At 35.7% G+C, this 14,915-nt stretch overlaps 3 protein-coding genes across 5 annotated transcripts in view; 1 reads left to right on the forward strand and 2 right to left on the reverse strand.

The window, feature by feature from the left end:
* Nucleotides 1-282: 282 nt before the first annotated feature.
* LOC104120039 (uncharacterized) lies at nucleotides 283-3,127 on the reverse strand. The gene is made up of 3 exons (XM_009631701.2): nucleotides 2,934-3,127; nucleotides 1,229-1,475; nucleotides 283-720 (listed from the first exon to the last, which is right to left on the reverse strand). Exons 1-3 carry the CDS (start codon nucleotides 3,125-3,127, stop codon nucleotides 283-285), a joined length of 879 nt encoding a protein of 292 aa, XP_009629996.2.
* A 2,569-nt stretch (nucleotides 3,128-5,696) lies between these two features.
* On the forward strand, nucleotides 5,697-12,781 carry LOC104120021 (phosphatidylinositol/phosphatidylcholine transfer protein SFH8-like). 3 transcript variants are annotated; one of them, XM_009631674.4, is made up of 14 exons: nucleotides 5,697-6,008; nucleotides 7,537-7,837; nucleotides 8,623-8,722; nucleotides 8,829-9,095; nucleotides 9,204-9,281; nucleotides 9,371-9,472; nucleotides 9,571-9,620; nucleotides 9,741-9,840; nucleotides 10,079-10,168; nucleotides 10,258-10,374; nucleotides 10,584-10,713; nucleotides 11,236-11,639; nucleotides 12,162-12,245; nucleotides 12,503-12,781. In XM_009631674.4, the coding sequence occupies exons 1-14, from the start codon at nucleotides 5,975-5,977 to the stop codon at nucleotides 12,521-12,523; spliced, it is 1,878 nt and encodes a 625-aa protein (XP_009629969.1). In that variant the 5' UTR covers nucleotides 5,697-5,974; the 3' UTR covers nucleotides 12,524-12,781. The 3 variants fall into 3 exon arrangements, with proteins under 3 accessions (XP_009629969.1, XP_009629974.1, XP_070043820.1); XM_009631679.4 differs by having other exon boundaries at nucleotides 10,261-10,374; XM_070187719.1 differs by lacking the exon at nucleotides 5,697-6,008 and adding an exon at nucleotides 7,120-7,303.
* A 1,212-nt stretch (nucleotides 12,782-13,993) lies between these two features.
* The window catches only part of LOC104120045 (uncharacterized), a 1,847-nt gene continuing 925 nt past the window's right edge, over nucleotides 13,994-14,915 (reverse strand). The window contains exons 2-3 of the mRNA XM_018778945.3: nucleotides 14,739-14,915; nucleotides 13,994-14,546 (exon numbers count right to left, since the gene is read on the reverse strand). The exon at nucleotides 14,739-14,915 is cut by the window's right edge and continues 434 nt beyond it. Coding sequence (XP_018634461.1) covers nucleotides 14,076-14,546; nucleotides 14,739-14,915 — 648 coding nt within the window. The 3' untranslated portion in view covers nucleotides 13,994-14,075. The remainder of the gene's footprint in view (nucleotides 14,547-14,738) is intronic.

A 14,915-nucleotide genomic window follows, 5' to 3' on the forward strand; every position in this document is an offset into this window, starting at 1 on the left:
GATACATAGGTGATACATAGATGATACAAAGATGATACATAGCCGATACACAAAAGATACAAATATGATACATAGCTGATACAACTTCTTTTTTAATCAAACAGATGTATAATTTAAAAAATACACTTGCAACATGATTTTAAATGATAGATCAAATATTTATTTATATCTAAAATTCAAATAACATTCTGCATTAATACAGTTTTTGATATATTGGATTCTTCTAAATCTCTATGATATTCAGTAAAGTAAAATAATCAGTAATTCTAAGTTTGACATATTTCATTCTCTCTTTGGATTATTTCTACAAGTTTTCCTATTGTGACCTTGTTCTCCACACTGTCCACGTGAAATCGACCTTTTTCGTTCCCTTTCAGATATTGGCTTGCACCTCCCCTTTCTTGACCTTCCTATTGATTTAGTCACGTCTGGTGGCAAGACTTTTTCATCTAGAACTTTTGCAGGAATTTTCCATGTGCTTTCATCAGGAACTGGATAAATTAGAATTTTACAGGTCTTCAATAGGTAATTTTCGGTGTAGTACACCGAGCAATACTCAATGTGATCAATGTATTTGTATTTTAATATTGCCCAAGTATGTGCACATAGCAGCTCATCCAACTGAAACCTTCTACAGCTACAAGTTCGATCTTTTAGGAACACCATTCTCTGCTTACCCTTGTCAAGTACTGAATATAAGTAACTCGTTGAAGGGGTCACCTACAAAAATTATCAACTATCATTAGTGGTGACAAAGCATATGCCCTCAAAACACATACTCGAGAGCCTACAAGATTCAAAATAACTTAATATCATATCAAACTAGCCAATATTTCAGTAGTGGGGTAGGCATATATGCTACATTAAATTGAAAACCTTATGTACATGCTGGTGGTCGCCTAAAAGTTGAACAATTTGCTTACATAATGACTAATTTCTTACATGCCCCAAAAGAAACAGAGAATAGAGGTAGACCAACCAGCTTTGAAAAGAAACAGAAAACCTGAAGCCTTGGGTAACAGAGATAAGACTCTCAATTACTTGAACACTATAATATTGCCTTTTGTGCAACAAATGAATATTAGAAAATATTTGCTTTAATCCATTTGGCCTCCCTGTGCCGTGCATGTGGATACTAGTTTAACAGAAGGGTTCAAGATATAACAGATCCGTGAATTTGGTATGATTACATATTATATGCACAAGTATCTACAGATTCTAGTCATACCTTCATCTGATGTGACAATTCGAGATTGTCCATCAGCATTGTATCATATTTTTTCCCAAGATTAGTAAATGACTCTATTGCATTCTTTTGGTTTGTAACGTTCCATCGTTTGATCAATTGCCTTATGTACTCCAGTAAAGGCAGTACTGGGAGTTCCCTAGCATCCTTGAGCGCTGTATTGATCGACTCCACAATGTTTGAAGTCATTGTCAATGTTCTGTTGACAATGGAATGTGCTCTGGACCATCTTTCATACCCAACATTGATTAATTAATCTTTGACCTTCTTATCAATTCTCTCTACCTCTACTATGTGGTAATCAAACTTCTTAACTGTGTATGCTTTGTCCATAGAAAAGAATATGTCTTTGAGCTGCAAATGGTTCTTCTTGTAATTTTTTTTTAATATTATTCCATATATGCCATATGCAGTCACAGTGAGGTACTTGTGGATACAATATTGCCGCTGTATTTTCAATGCCTTCATGTCTATCTGAGATTATGCACATTCCCTCCCTTTCCCCAAATGCATCCTTGAACCTCGCAAAAAACCACTCCCAGTAAGCATTATTCTCTTAATCTACTATGGCATATGCGAGTGGTAGAATACTACCTAATAAATTGAATCATATAAACACATTTGAGTGTGTGTGTGTGTGTGTGTGTGTGTGTGCGTGTGTGTGTGTGTATATATATATATATATATATATATATATATATATATATATATATATATACATACATACATACATACATACATTATTATTCTTATTTTTACCTGCTGGATCTTGTGTGGATGTTAATCAATGATGTTCCACTCTATGTCGATTTAAGAAAGGTTCCATCTACAATAACAACAACTACTTTGCAATACTGCCATCCTTTTATAGACGGATATAGTACAACGAAAGCATACATGAACATGTCTTTCTCTGTTTTTTTCAAACTTACCACTGACATAGGATTCGTAAGAACCAGCAAATAAAAGTAGCTTGGCAGATTTTTGTATGATTCGCTCGGGTTCCCTCTCAGTAGTTGAACTGTGTATTCCTTCTATCTCCATGCTTGCATATATGTCATTTGAAGACCATACTGCTTGTTCATGTCTCCAATTATGTCATTATGAGTGCATATTATTTTTGGGTCTTTATACTTGTCTATCAGAAGATTGCGGATGAGTTTTGCAGTAGCTTGACGTTGTGCGTAAGATCTGTCTTTCAGTGGGCACGAGTGTAGTTTGCTAAAATTTCTGACATTGAAAAGTTTTGCTTTTTTCAGGCTCGAAGACTTAAAACATCAATCGCAGTTGTTGTTGATGCACACTAGGTAATACCTACAATAATGATATAAACTTTTCCATCAATAAACAGAGCGACGTGAAATATAAGCTGACGAAATTAGTAATATTATTCGTGAATGTATTGAACAATATAATAGAGAAGTAAAGATTGTAAATACCGGTACCGTACTTCAAGTAGGCGACGGCATTGCTCATATTCACAATGATATATAGTGATACACACTGCCATCAACAATACTAGATGAAAAAATAAAACGACTATATAGTACTACACGGTGACAACCACAACTTAAAAGTGTACAACCACATACTTACAAGCAGCAACTTATTTTCTGCATAATTATACTTCTAACATCAAATACGATATACATTGAGATACATAATTATACAATAAATATTATGATACCTGCTTTCACTTGATCTATGCACCTTAAACTGGAATTTTTCCTTTACTGCCAAGTGCTTCATGACTCTGACTATCGTAGCCTTGTCTTTATAAATTTGACCTTCTTCTACATCTATGTCTTGAGGGTCAGTTATTATTATATTTTCATTAGATTCTGTATCCTGCCAGTCTTCTCCATCCCTAAACTCAATCATATTAATTGTATCACCTTTGTATCTCTCCTGTATAACTGAGCTTTGTGCACACTCTGAGGAAATCACAACAGAATTTAAATTGTAGCAGATCATATCCATATCCTTTTCACTCGATGTTATACAAAGGGGATACATTGTAAATTTTGAGCTTTTTTTCAGCTCAAGATATACACATACACCCATATTATTGTGTATCACTATTGGTGGAGAACCGTTTTGGAAAGTGTATTTGATTTCAATAACATTCAATGAAGTATCCATCATAAGTTATTTCGAAATCACGTCTACAAAATCTTCATAACTTATATTTGGAGTAACTATTACAGCATTGACATTGTAATCTACAAAATTGTTGACAACATTCCATCGGTCACCATACTGAAGAAAAATTGGTTTGCCATTGAAGTAGCTGGAATTAGGTCAAAACTCACTAATTCCTTGAGTGATTTTGATTGTAGTTCGTAGTTCCTTCATCAAGGCTATATCTACAGAAAAATCACGAAAGGAAATTGTTGCTTCTACAGTGAAATTGATCGATTTTTGAGTGAAATTTGGAGCTATTTTTGAGATTTTTTTGGGAGATAACGCTGTGATTTAAAGAATGTATGTATCTGTGAAATTGACACGCTTGAAAAATAGGGAAGGAAGGAAGATCTTTAGCGTGATTCTCGAAAGGAAGAATCCTTCCTTGCGTGTATCTCTAATTTTCAGCTAATTTTGGTAAGTGTCTAATTTTGAGCTAGAGATTCATAAGTTTGAGTTTAAATTGACTATTTCCGTAATTTTTCCTTCTTTTTTTTTTTTGAAAGAAACAAGCACTTTGAAAGCTTAGGATTCTTTCCCATCTTCTGTTGTATCTTTTGTTCGTTTTAAAACAAATGATACCAAATTTGCACATGCTGATAGAGTAAAGGCAAGCATAAATGACTGGTTGGTTCCTTTGGTGTCTAACAATGTCAACCGGAGACAAATTACAATAAACATTATGCAGTGCCTCATGCTCAAGATCAGGGTCGTTAAATGGGCGGGTTGAGCCCATTTTGGGTGGATCAAAATAGATTAAATCAATAAATAAGTGGGTTGACCTGCCCAAAATTTACTTGGACTGAGATAGGCCGGGTCAAGATAGACTAAAATTTAGGTCATAGCCAACCTGTCTAACTCGTACCAAACTCTAATTAATATGTGTTATTTTCTAATGAATTGTATACTTACTAAATAAGACTTTTTTTCTTTGGGCCAATGCGCATGCCCTTTAATCAATTGAATTTTAGGGCTGCTAAGCAAAAGGCCGGAGCCGCGTTCAATCACCTGTGGCCCGTATGAGTATTTGAGTGGGTCATGGTCAAGCAAGTTTGCTACTTTTAGAAAAGACAAAAAGAAAAAGTTGATTACTTCTTCGCGGTCTTCCGGGCGAAGAGACTCCGTATTTTGTTGTTTACCAAAAGATTACATATAGTAATTTTTAAAGATAGATTAATCAATTGTAACATTAATTTGGTTGTTTATTTATTCACGTTAAAGCACGATCTTGACTGTTCAACGGCATGCGTTTTTTCTTTTTCTTACGCTGACGTTAATAAAAAATATAATTTCTTTCACTTTTTCTTTAATTAATCACCTAAGGACAGATCAAGTATCACTAATCATGCTAGCTGGCTCATTGTCAACAACGATAGCTAACATACTATCAAGAATTGTTTTAAATTATTTATTTATTGACATATAATATGTTATTTTAATTCTACTATTCAACATCAAAATGAAAAATATTGTCTGAGTTCCATTATTATGAAAAGGATTATAACCAATTTTTTTTGATTGAGAAGAGAAACATAAATTTTCATCCCTGACAACCTTTTTGTTTTTGTTTTTTTGTGTACAGTAAAGTTTTTTTGTCAATCTATTACTCCTATTAATATTAATTAATTTCTCCTATATCACCGTCGGTCACAAAATCATTACTCAATCAGCGCCCCTTTTTGTCATTTTAACCGCAATGAACCGCCAGCCAGATTTTTATCACCTTCCAAACACGTCTTGTATACGTGGCATGTTCCACTCACTTTTGGGACCCACCTGTATCCTACGTGGCATGTGATACTAATTTTTTTTAAACAAAAGTAATTTTTTTTCAAAGTTAAGTATTTGGCAAAGTAAAAGTACTTTATGCGAAAGTGTTTAATTGTGAGCGAAGTTTAAAAAAATAAAAGAAATTTTTTGAAACTGATAGTTTAAAACAATCTATTGAAATTAGTGTGACTAGAAATTATTTTATTGACAGTAAAAAGAAAAATTTAAAATTAAATTATTATTAAATATAAAAAAAATATTATTCTGGTACTGACTATAAAAAATATTACTACATATAAATTGGGACATTTAACTATTTGGTATTTGAGATTTATCATTATTTATGAAAGTTAAAGAGTAAAAAGATTTTATTTATCAGAAATCATCTATAATTGGATCGGTGCCATTAATTATCTTCCCCAAAATACCCCTACTCTTACCAAATAATTCCACTATTCCGTTACTAGTTTTTGATGCATTTATTGCCGTCCGATCATCCTCGATACTTCCAAAAAGGTGGCTCCAGCTTTGTTTCTTCCCATTTTTCTTCTCCCACCTACTGAGTAATAGCGACTTTTCTTCATTTTTCTTGTTGATTTTTCTTGTTAGAGTTTTGACTTTACAGTGATTTTGTGAGGCTCTTTTGATTCTCGATCTACCGGAGCATCAAGTTTCTTTTTTGAGTTTACAGTGATTTTTGTCGAGCTCTTTGGATTTACCGATCTACTGGTCATCAGGAATTTTCAGGCTTGATTCATCTGCTTGATTTGGGCTATGTCGGGTCCATTAGATCGATTTGCGAGGCCTTGTGAGTTGACTTTCGTTTGCTTTTATTAACTTGTTTACTGATTCTGAACTACATTGTTTGCTATTTGCTGAATTTTAGTTACATTCTTTACTTGTTACTTTTGGGTTTTTGAGCTTGTGTGCAGTTTTAAGATTGCTGAAAAATAGGTTTAGATTAGGATATGGTGCTAATTTAGTATGTTATTCAATTAAGTAATTATGCTTCAATCCCGAATTAGTTGGGGTACCAATTTCAATGTTGCAGTATTTAGAGCTTTCGTGATAGTTTACACTGTTGATGAACTTATCATATCTCTCTTCCTTATCAGGGTTTGAGAGGGCTTATTAGTTAGACTATGTTTTAAGTGATTCTCAACTTGTTGGGGTTTGAGAGCCGTTAACTTTTTTTTGTAGCTCACATTGGTGGATTAATATGGTTGACTTTACCAGTCATTCTTGTTCGTAGTGGTTGAGAGAGTCCTTTTCATGCCAGCAGGTCAAGAGTTTGAGCCTCGTACCCTGCCAAAGTGAAAAATATGGTTGACTTTAGTTCGAAGGTGTGGCCGGTGAATGGTCAATGAAGTGGGAGTAGAACCATGAGATCTCAGTTCAAATCTTAGTCGAGGCAATAAATACTAGGTGATTTCTCCGCATCTGCCTAAGCCTCGGTGAGTAGAGTTACCCATTACATGTGCTAGTGGGGAGGTAGTAGTCAACCCGATGAAATAGTTGAAGTGCGTATAAGCTGGACTGGACGCTGGTGGTATCACAGAAATAGAGAAAGTGTGGGAAGAGATCCATGAGGTATCGAGTTCAAATTCATGCGGAGGCAAAAAACCATTAGGTGATTTACTTCTCATCTGCCTAAAGCCTCAGTGGGTAGAGTTAACGGTATATGTGCTGGTGGGAGGTAGTAGCCAACCAGTAGAATAGTCGAGGTGCCGCATAAGCTGGCCCAGACACCGCTCTCATAGAAAAAGAGACAGTGTGGGAAGGTTGCTGGGAATATTTGATGAACTTGCATATATGATTTTGTTTTGAGTTATGCTGATTTGATGAAAATCTGCATTGCGGGTGTTTCTTTGCTTTTCTTAAATGGTTCTAGTGGGGTTGATTTTGGTGAATTCCGGAAGCAAATCAATCTTTTGTGGTGGTTCTTCACTTTTGGATGCAGTCATTTTCAGTTCCTATTTTAGAATGTGCTCGACTTCCCAAGCTCACCTCATGTCAATGGAAATCTTCTAGCACTCTGTTTAAGAACTTGCTTGGTGGAATTCGGTTCACATACAGTTCCATGCTACTCTGCTTTTCATATTTGTAAGCTATTACACTTTGTTTTGGGAAAAAGTATGAATTTTGATCGAAAATGAGCTTAGGTTGAAGAGGATTTTTTAACCTTATTCTTTACTGAATGTGTTTGAATAAGTCTAATGAATATAGAAGATTCATACAGCTGAACCCAGTTACTTAGGAGCTTGATTGGCCTTTGTGTTAAATTCAAATGTGTTATGTGATTAATTTTCCTGCTGTTTCCTTTTCAATGTTAACAGGCTTTGAGGGGTCGTCCACACATGATGAGAGAAGAGAAAGAAAATCTGATTTCGAGAACTCAGAGGATGAGAGGAGGACAAGAATTGGTTCGCTGAAAAAGAAAGCACTGAATGCATCAACAAAATTTAAACATTCTCTTAAGAAGAAAGGCAGAAGAAAAAGTGATGGACGAGTGAGTTCAGTTTCAATTGAGGATATTCGTGATGCTGAGGAGCTACAAGCTGTTGACCAATTTAGGCAAGCACTAATTTTGGATGATTTGTTACCTGAGAGACATGATGACTACTATATGATGCTAAGGTGATACCCTGTAACCTTTAATTTCTTCAAGTATTTATGTCAAACTGATTAAGATATATCCTGCTATCTGTTATCTTGTGATAGTCTTTTTTTTTAAACTTGTTTATTGTGATAGTTGTTGCTTGTATAGAGACAATTTCAACACACTTCATGTTCGAAATGTTAGTTGAAAGTTAGAATGCTTACTTAGGCTTGTTTTAAAAACTGAATCAGGGGTGAATGCATGGGCAGAAAAGGCCAATTTATGAAATGAATTTTTCCAGGACCATCATATTGTTAGGCCAGGTTCCAGTGCCTTCAACAGTGTTTCTTCTTTTGTGCTCTTTTTTCTTTTGTTGGTTTGTTCTATTATTTTGATGTGTTGCAACAATTTCTGGAGCCACAGTCATACATATTACCTCTGCGTAAATCTGTCCACTACAAATGACACATGATATTGGTCCTTTTCTTTGTCCAAATAGAGTAAGAAAAAATTGAAAAATGATTTGTCAACTTTTTCCTTGAACTCATGTATTATTTTGTTCTTTAGTTTGCTGTAGTCAAAGAGGCCGGATGTGAAATTTACTCTGGATATCATATGTCAACTTTCTCTATGCTCTTTTCCATCAGGCCTGCCAACTGAAACAAAAGTTAGAAGTGGTAGACATTGTGAGCATAGGTATTAGCTCTCAGAATAGGCAAATGAAAGAGGATATAGATTTATGCAGGCTTTTGATTAAGAACTGTCAGGTGGTCTATTCTTGTTTTTGTCATTTCATTTATTATTCCTTATGGGTTTCTTGCAGGTTTCTGAAAGCAAGAAAGTTTGATATTGATAAAGCAAAGCATATGTGGGCTGATATGCTTCAGTGGAGGAAGGAATTTGGTGCTGACACCATTATCCATGTAACTTATTTCTCCTCTGATGGATAGTGACGGTATTTCTTCATATACCAGATTCTAGTGACTTCATTTATTCTGAAATATTTCCCATATCAAATTTTTCCATCAGGATTTTCAATTCCAAGAGCAGGATGAAGTTTCGAAATACTATCCCCAAGGTTACCACGGGATTGATAAGGAGGGAAGACCGGTATACATTGAAAGGCTAGGGAAAGTTGATCCTAACAAACTTATGCAAGTCACAACAATGGACCGTTACATAAGAAACCATGTAAGAGAGTTCGAGAAAACTTTTGCAATCAAGTTTCCAGCATGTACAGTTGCTGCTAAAAGGCAGATTGATTCTAGCACCACTCTTTTGGACGTCCAGGGAGTGGTATGTCACCTACCATTAGTTTTCTTGCGCTAATGTGTCATGATTTCAGATTGAATTTTTAGCACACTAGGATTTACCTATTTTCATTTTCTTGTGTTGATTTCCCAGGGTTTGAAAAACTTTAACAAGAGTGCAAGAGAGCTCATTGTGCGACTTCAGAAGATTGATGGTGATAATTATCCTGAGGCATGATTATATCCCTATCAGTAGGTACTATATGGCCTTTTCTAGTTTTCGGTTCATTAACACATTTTGCTACATTTTGGCTGGTGCAGACACTTCATCAGATGTTTATCATCAATGCTGGACCTGGCTTTAGGCTGCTGTGGAATACTGTTAAGAGTTTTCTGGATCCCAAGACCACCTCCAAGATACATGTTTGTCTATGCTCTTCTACTGCCACTTCTCAAAGTGTAACATTATCAATTATTTGGCTATATTTACTCAATTGCTTCTGTTGTCAAATTTCTTATAGGTTCTTGGAAACAAGTACCAAAACAAGTTGCTTGAAATAGTTGATGCTAGGTAAAGGAGTTCAGCATTCTTTTCCACTGTACAAGGAAAATTTTTGCTTATTTCTGCTTTTGATGGTATTGCAGATTTCCTTCTTTAAAAGTTATGTTACTGATTTTTGATTTTGTGCAGTGAGTTGCCAGAGTTTCTTGGTGGAACCTGTACATGTGCAGATCAAGGAGGTTGCCTTCGTTCAGATAAAGGGCCATGGCAAAATCCGGAGATACTAAAGGTTTCATCTACACCCTCGCATCTGAGAGCAATTTTGTTTTGAAAGATGTTCTTCTCCTCATTCTTTTAGGAAGGCAGGATCTTCTTTTTTTCTTTTCCTAACATTTATTTTCAGCACTCTTCTTTTCTGGAACAAGGGTCTGCTTGTTCTTGATGTCTTTAGTAACGAGGAAGCATTTCTACCTTTATGAAAAACTATTTTAACTTTTGAGTAATGGGAAATCCTTCTTTGACGGCAGATGATTGGTGAAGCACGGCGTGCCAGGCAGGTCGTTAAAGTTGTAAACAGTGAAGGCAAGGTAGTTTACGCTAAACCTCGCTTCCCCACGGTATGTCTTCTACTGTCTTTCCTAAATTATGAGAACACTCTAAATGGTCAACCTCCTTTGAAGATTGCTACATGTATTTTGAATTTTAGCAGGTAAAAGGTAGTGATACCTCCACCGCTGAATCAGGATCTGAAGCTGAAGATATTGCTTCCCCTAAAGCTGTAAGGAATTATTCCCATCTTCGGCTTACTCCTGTTCGTGAAGAGGTATATTTCTACCTATTCACCTGATTTCATGAATTAGCGTTTCTTTTATTGGAGAGAATGTAAAATTTTCTTTCACTGAGACTCGGAACAATACAGGATTTGCATTCCCTTAGTTTTCATGGAAATATCTCCTTCCCCATTCCCTTCCTGAACGAAATTGAGCTTGCACAATTTTCTTATCATATGCTATTGTTTTTCTCATCAAACAGGCTAAGGCTGGAACCTCAGGCTACACTACAAACTTCTCTGGATATGATGAATATGTTCCCATGGTTGACAAGGCAGTTGATTCTGTGTGGAAGAAACAAACATCCTTTCAAAGAGCTGCCATTTCCAAAGGTTAGACTTCTGCAAAAAACACATGCATTTGTACACACAAGGAATTGGAAAGAAGAGGGGAGAAAGCATAAGAGTATCTGAATCTTTTAGTTAGATTTCAGTATGCACCTAATCAAGGGGGGTAAAAGGAGCTAGCTCACTGTAGTTCTCACCCTGTAATTTTGATGTACTTCCTGTTTGTGATTCAATATAATGTGTATATATGTATGTATTTTTGACATGTATTATTCTGATACTCTAATCGTCTTAATATGGTTTTTAGTTGCATGCAGTAGTCAGGCGTCAGTGCTGCTTGTGGCCACCTGCATCCAAGACAATCTGTGTTGGGTGCTACTAATAGTGTGAACATTATTCTTTCTGTTTTGCTTTTAGCTCTATTTTGGTCGTAAAGCTGGAACTTGCAGACGTCTGTGGTTAATATGGCATTTATCCTACCTGTTGGCCATGTTCTATTTTATTAGTCCGTTACAAGTTTTCAATTCGTACTGACATGATGTATGTGGCTATTTACATTTTATTCAGGGATGCTTCCACCAGCAGATTCTCAAAAGCCCGTAGGTGGTCTTAGTACTCGGATATTAGGACTTCTTCTGGCCTTCTTCACGACTGTGATGATGTTTTTCCGTTCAGTGCTATGCCGTGTAACCAAGAAACTTCCTGATCCATCAAATGGTCAAGCCCAAGCAGTTCAAGAATTCACCTCTGATGCAATCAGTAAAGAGGAGTTTCGGCCACCTTCACCAATTCCAGCCTTTACAGAAGCGCAGCTGCTTTCTGTTGTTCTGAAGAAATTGGGTGAACTTGAGGGCAAAGTAAATACACTTCAAGAAAAGCCATCTGAGATGCCTTATGAGAAAGAGGAATTGCTAAATGCTGCTGTTTGCCGTGTGGATGCCCTAGAAGCTGAGTTAATTGCAACCAAGAAGGTAAATATTTTATGATGCAGTATGTGAATAAGGGTGCGAAATCAGTGGTTTTGCTTCACCAAAGCTTGCATCTTTTATGTTTGCTAGCTCAGCTGGAAGTTTTGGTTGCTTAGCATGTTCAACTTGTGAGATAAGGCCTAACTAATGAAATATAGTCTAAATTACGTTATGGTTTGGTCATGTGAGACTCTTTATGCTTTTGGAGTGTTGTTGAGGCCAGAACATTATCAGATAGAGAAACGAGGGAATATGTTGGAATTCAATTATTAGTGTGACAGCTAGTGTGCTTGCAACTTGAAATAATATTCCACGATTATGGTGATAAGTTGTGGCCAAACTTATGACTTGTTTCAGCAAGCATTTCATTGCATAATACTGCTGAGAATAACGACATCTACATCACATACCTCAGCAAGCATTCAATGTAAATAATGTTGTGTTGCTGACAATATTAGCATTTAAGTGTAACATACCACTTTTTCTTGGTTATTGAGTTGATAATATTCCTTCTTTTCGAAACAGGCTTTGCATGAGGCTTTGATGAGACAAGAGGAACTTCTTGCATACATTGATGGTCAAGAAGCTGCGAAAGCTGCAAAATTTCAGGTGAGTTTCCAGCTTTGTTTGGTAATTAGACAACATCAAATTATGAGTGAACCCAAGTAGGATAGGAAGTCGGTATAGTGGAAACTTCTTCTGAGAAAATACCTTGGTGCATATAGACTTAAGAATAGACAAGGTTTTGAGCAGTATTGCCTGTGCACCTTTTTTCTGTGGTATACGTTTGTGCATTCATATTTATGATTGTGTTAGAATTTTAAGATTCATATTGTTGATTTGTATCTTGCTGTCTTGTTATGCAGAAAAAGAAGTTTTGCTTTTAAGGTCTCTCGGAAAGTGGAGCTCCGACTTTCAACAAAAGTATCCGAATGAGAGATAACATACTTGTAATATGTACGAGCTGGCATGGATCCTAGTCATTGTGCAGTGAATTTGATGTATAATGCACCACCTTTTTTCTTCTGAAAATATACTCCTAATGATCTTACTTTGGCACTATGAATTCATTATTGTTTGTATTGAATTGGCTAAACCTGAGGCGTACCAACTTTTTATCCCTGAAGTGGTGGAACATTTACCTATCTTGTTTGTAAGGGAGTAGAATTTATGTCCTAATGTTAAGGTGCTTTTCACAAGTTCCGGCATAATATTATAGGAAGAATAAATGAGGTAAATTTAAAAATTCTTTTTTCAAGTGTCAATCAAATCTATGTTCAAAAGCTAACTTAAACTCTTAACAACTATGTACTATCACTCATGTGCGCAGGTAAAAATTTATCTGCGCCAGGTATTTACATTCAGTTTAGTTAAGTTAGCCATTAAAAATATAGTCTATTAAAAATCATATATTTAATAAGTTAAATATTTAAAAAGGAGGTAAATTCATAACAAGGTAACATTACAAAAGCTTAGGTACTTCTTTAGAGAAAGGCAATGTATTTTTATCAAAGTACAGCCCTTATATAGTAAGAGATTAGAGAAGATACGCACTGTAGCAAAGCTTCCCTTATCTGTTCTTATGACTGATAGCGTATCTTTTTTTCTTGTTGAGTTACTGACAAAATGCATTTTGATATGCAAACACTTTACAAATGGTCAACCTCAATAATCTCTTTGGATAAGTTCAACTAATTTAAAAACATAAGAAACATTACAATACCACAGTAAAATTTTAGACTTCCTCTGTTCTAAAGGTTAGCTGGTACTCAAGGAAACTAGTGCTGTTTCCAACCACACTCTAGAGGAGAAAGGGAAATAGATAATTGTTAACTAAATCAAAGCTATCCATGAACACAAGAAGAAATTTTAAGTTCTGCGAGTTCAATCTACTTAAAAAGAAACATAATCTTTACTTTGATATACCATAAGTGAAATATAATCCACTTTGTATTCCACTTCGGTTTTGTTGTTACGAGCTGTTGTTAATGCTTCTCTGCTCATGTCTTCTTTGCTATCGTATTTTCTTTAAACTGTTATGTTTTTGTACTCCTTAAACCGAGGGTCTATCGAAATAGCCTCTCTACTTGCACAAGGTAGAGGTAAGGTTTGTGTACACACAACCCTCCCCAGACTCCACTTGCGGGATTACACTGGGTATGTTGTTACTGTTGTTGAACCTTGGTTTGAAGCTTGACTCTATATTTCGCTTGCATTGAGTGTGTTGTCCTAGTAGCATCCTTTGCGAGCATTGACCCAGTCACTAGTTGAGTAACTATACTGTTAACATCCAACGTAATGTTTAATCAATGAATATACTGGAAAAGTATATACTAATATAAAAAAATCTTACAGTGTTATAAGAAAAACCTGACAGTAACTGTTTTTATTAATTCATATCAAACTTTGTAATCCAAGAATCCAATTACAATGATTGAGTTAAAAGAAAAAATGCAAACCAACAAACATGTCAAGTTTTCTCCCGTAGATTTTCGCATGTCTTTCGGTTGCGACCTCTTGTGCACATTGTCCGCATGATATTTTGCACCTCTTAGCTTGTGATTCCGGCAACAACTGGATTCTCAATTTCTTTGGCCTTCCCGGTTTAATTCTACCTGTCGGCGGTAGCACCACATCTTCTAAGATCTCTGTAGGAATGTCCCAAGTGCTTTCATCGGAAACAGGATACACTGATATTTCATACGTTTTCAGCAAGTAATCCGTGTTGTAGTAGATAGAGCAGTATTCATATGCATCCAAGCTTTTGTACGTGACAACTGCCAAAGCATGCGGACACGGCATTTCATCTATTTGAAACCTTATGCAAGTGCATGTTCTCTCTCCCAGGTTCACCACAAATTGTTTTTCATCTTCAATGACAGTATATAAGTAATCGGTGGAAGGCTTCACCTACACCTTGAAAAAGATGATTAGTGATATACTCTACCATCTGCGGTCCATTTTCATTTTCTTATATATACATATAGACTATATACTACATATAATACCATTTATGTACTACATATAGACGGGCTTATATTATACTGCATGTGTTCCGATTTCATTTTTTTGTATGAAAGAAACATGGTAATGGAATCTTACCGTCATTCTCTGAGATGCAATGTAACTTTCCCTCATGATATCTTCATATTGTTTTGCCAGCTTTGTGGATGTCTCTATTGCATTTTTCTTGTTCGCGTGATGCCAATCCTGAACCAACTTCATCATGTATTCCAGCAAATGCAGTATTGGTAAATCTCTTGCATAGTTGTTCGCTGC

Source organism: Nicotiana tomentosiformis, chromosome 10 (assembly GCF_000390325.3).
Source record: "Nicotiana tomentosiformis chromosome 10, ASM39032v3, whole genome shotgun sequence".
NCBI classification, from domain to species: domain Eukaryota; kingdom Viridiplantae; phylum Streptophyta; class Magnoliopsida; order Solanales; family Solanaceae; genus Nicotiana; species Nicotiana tomentosiformis.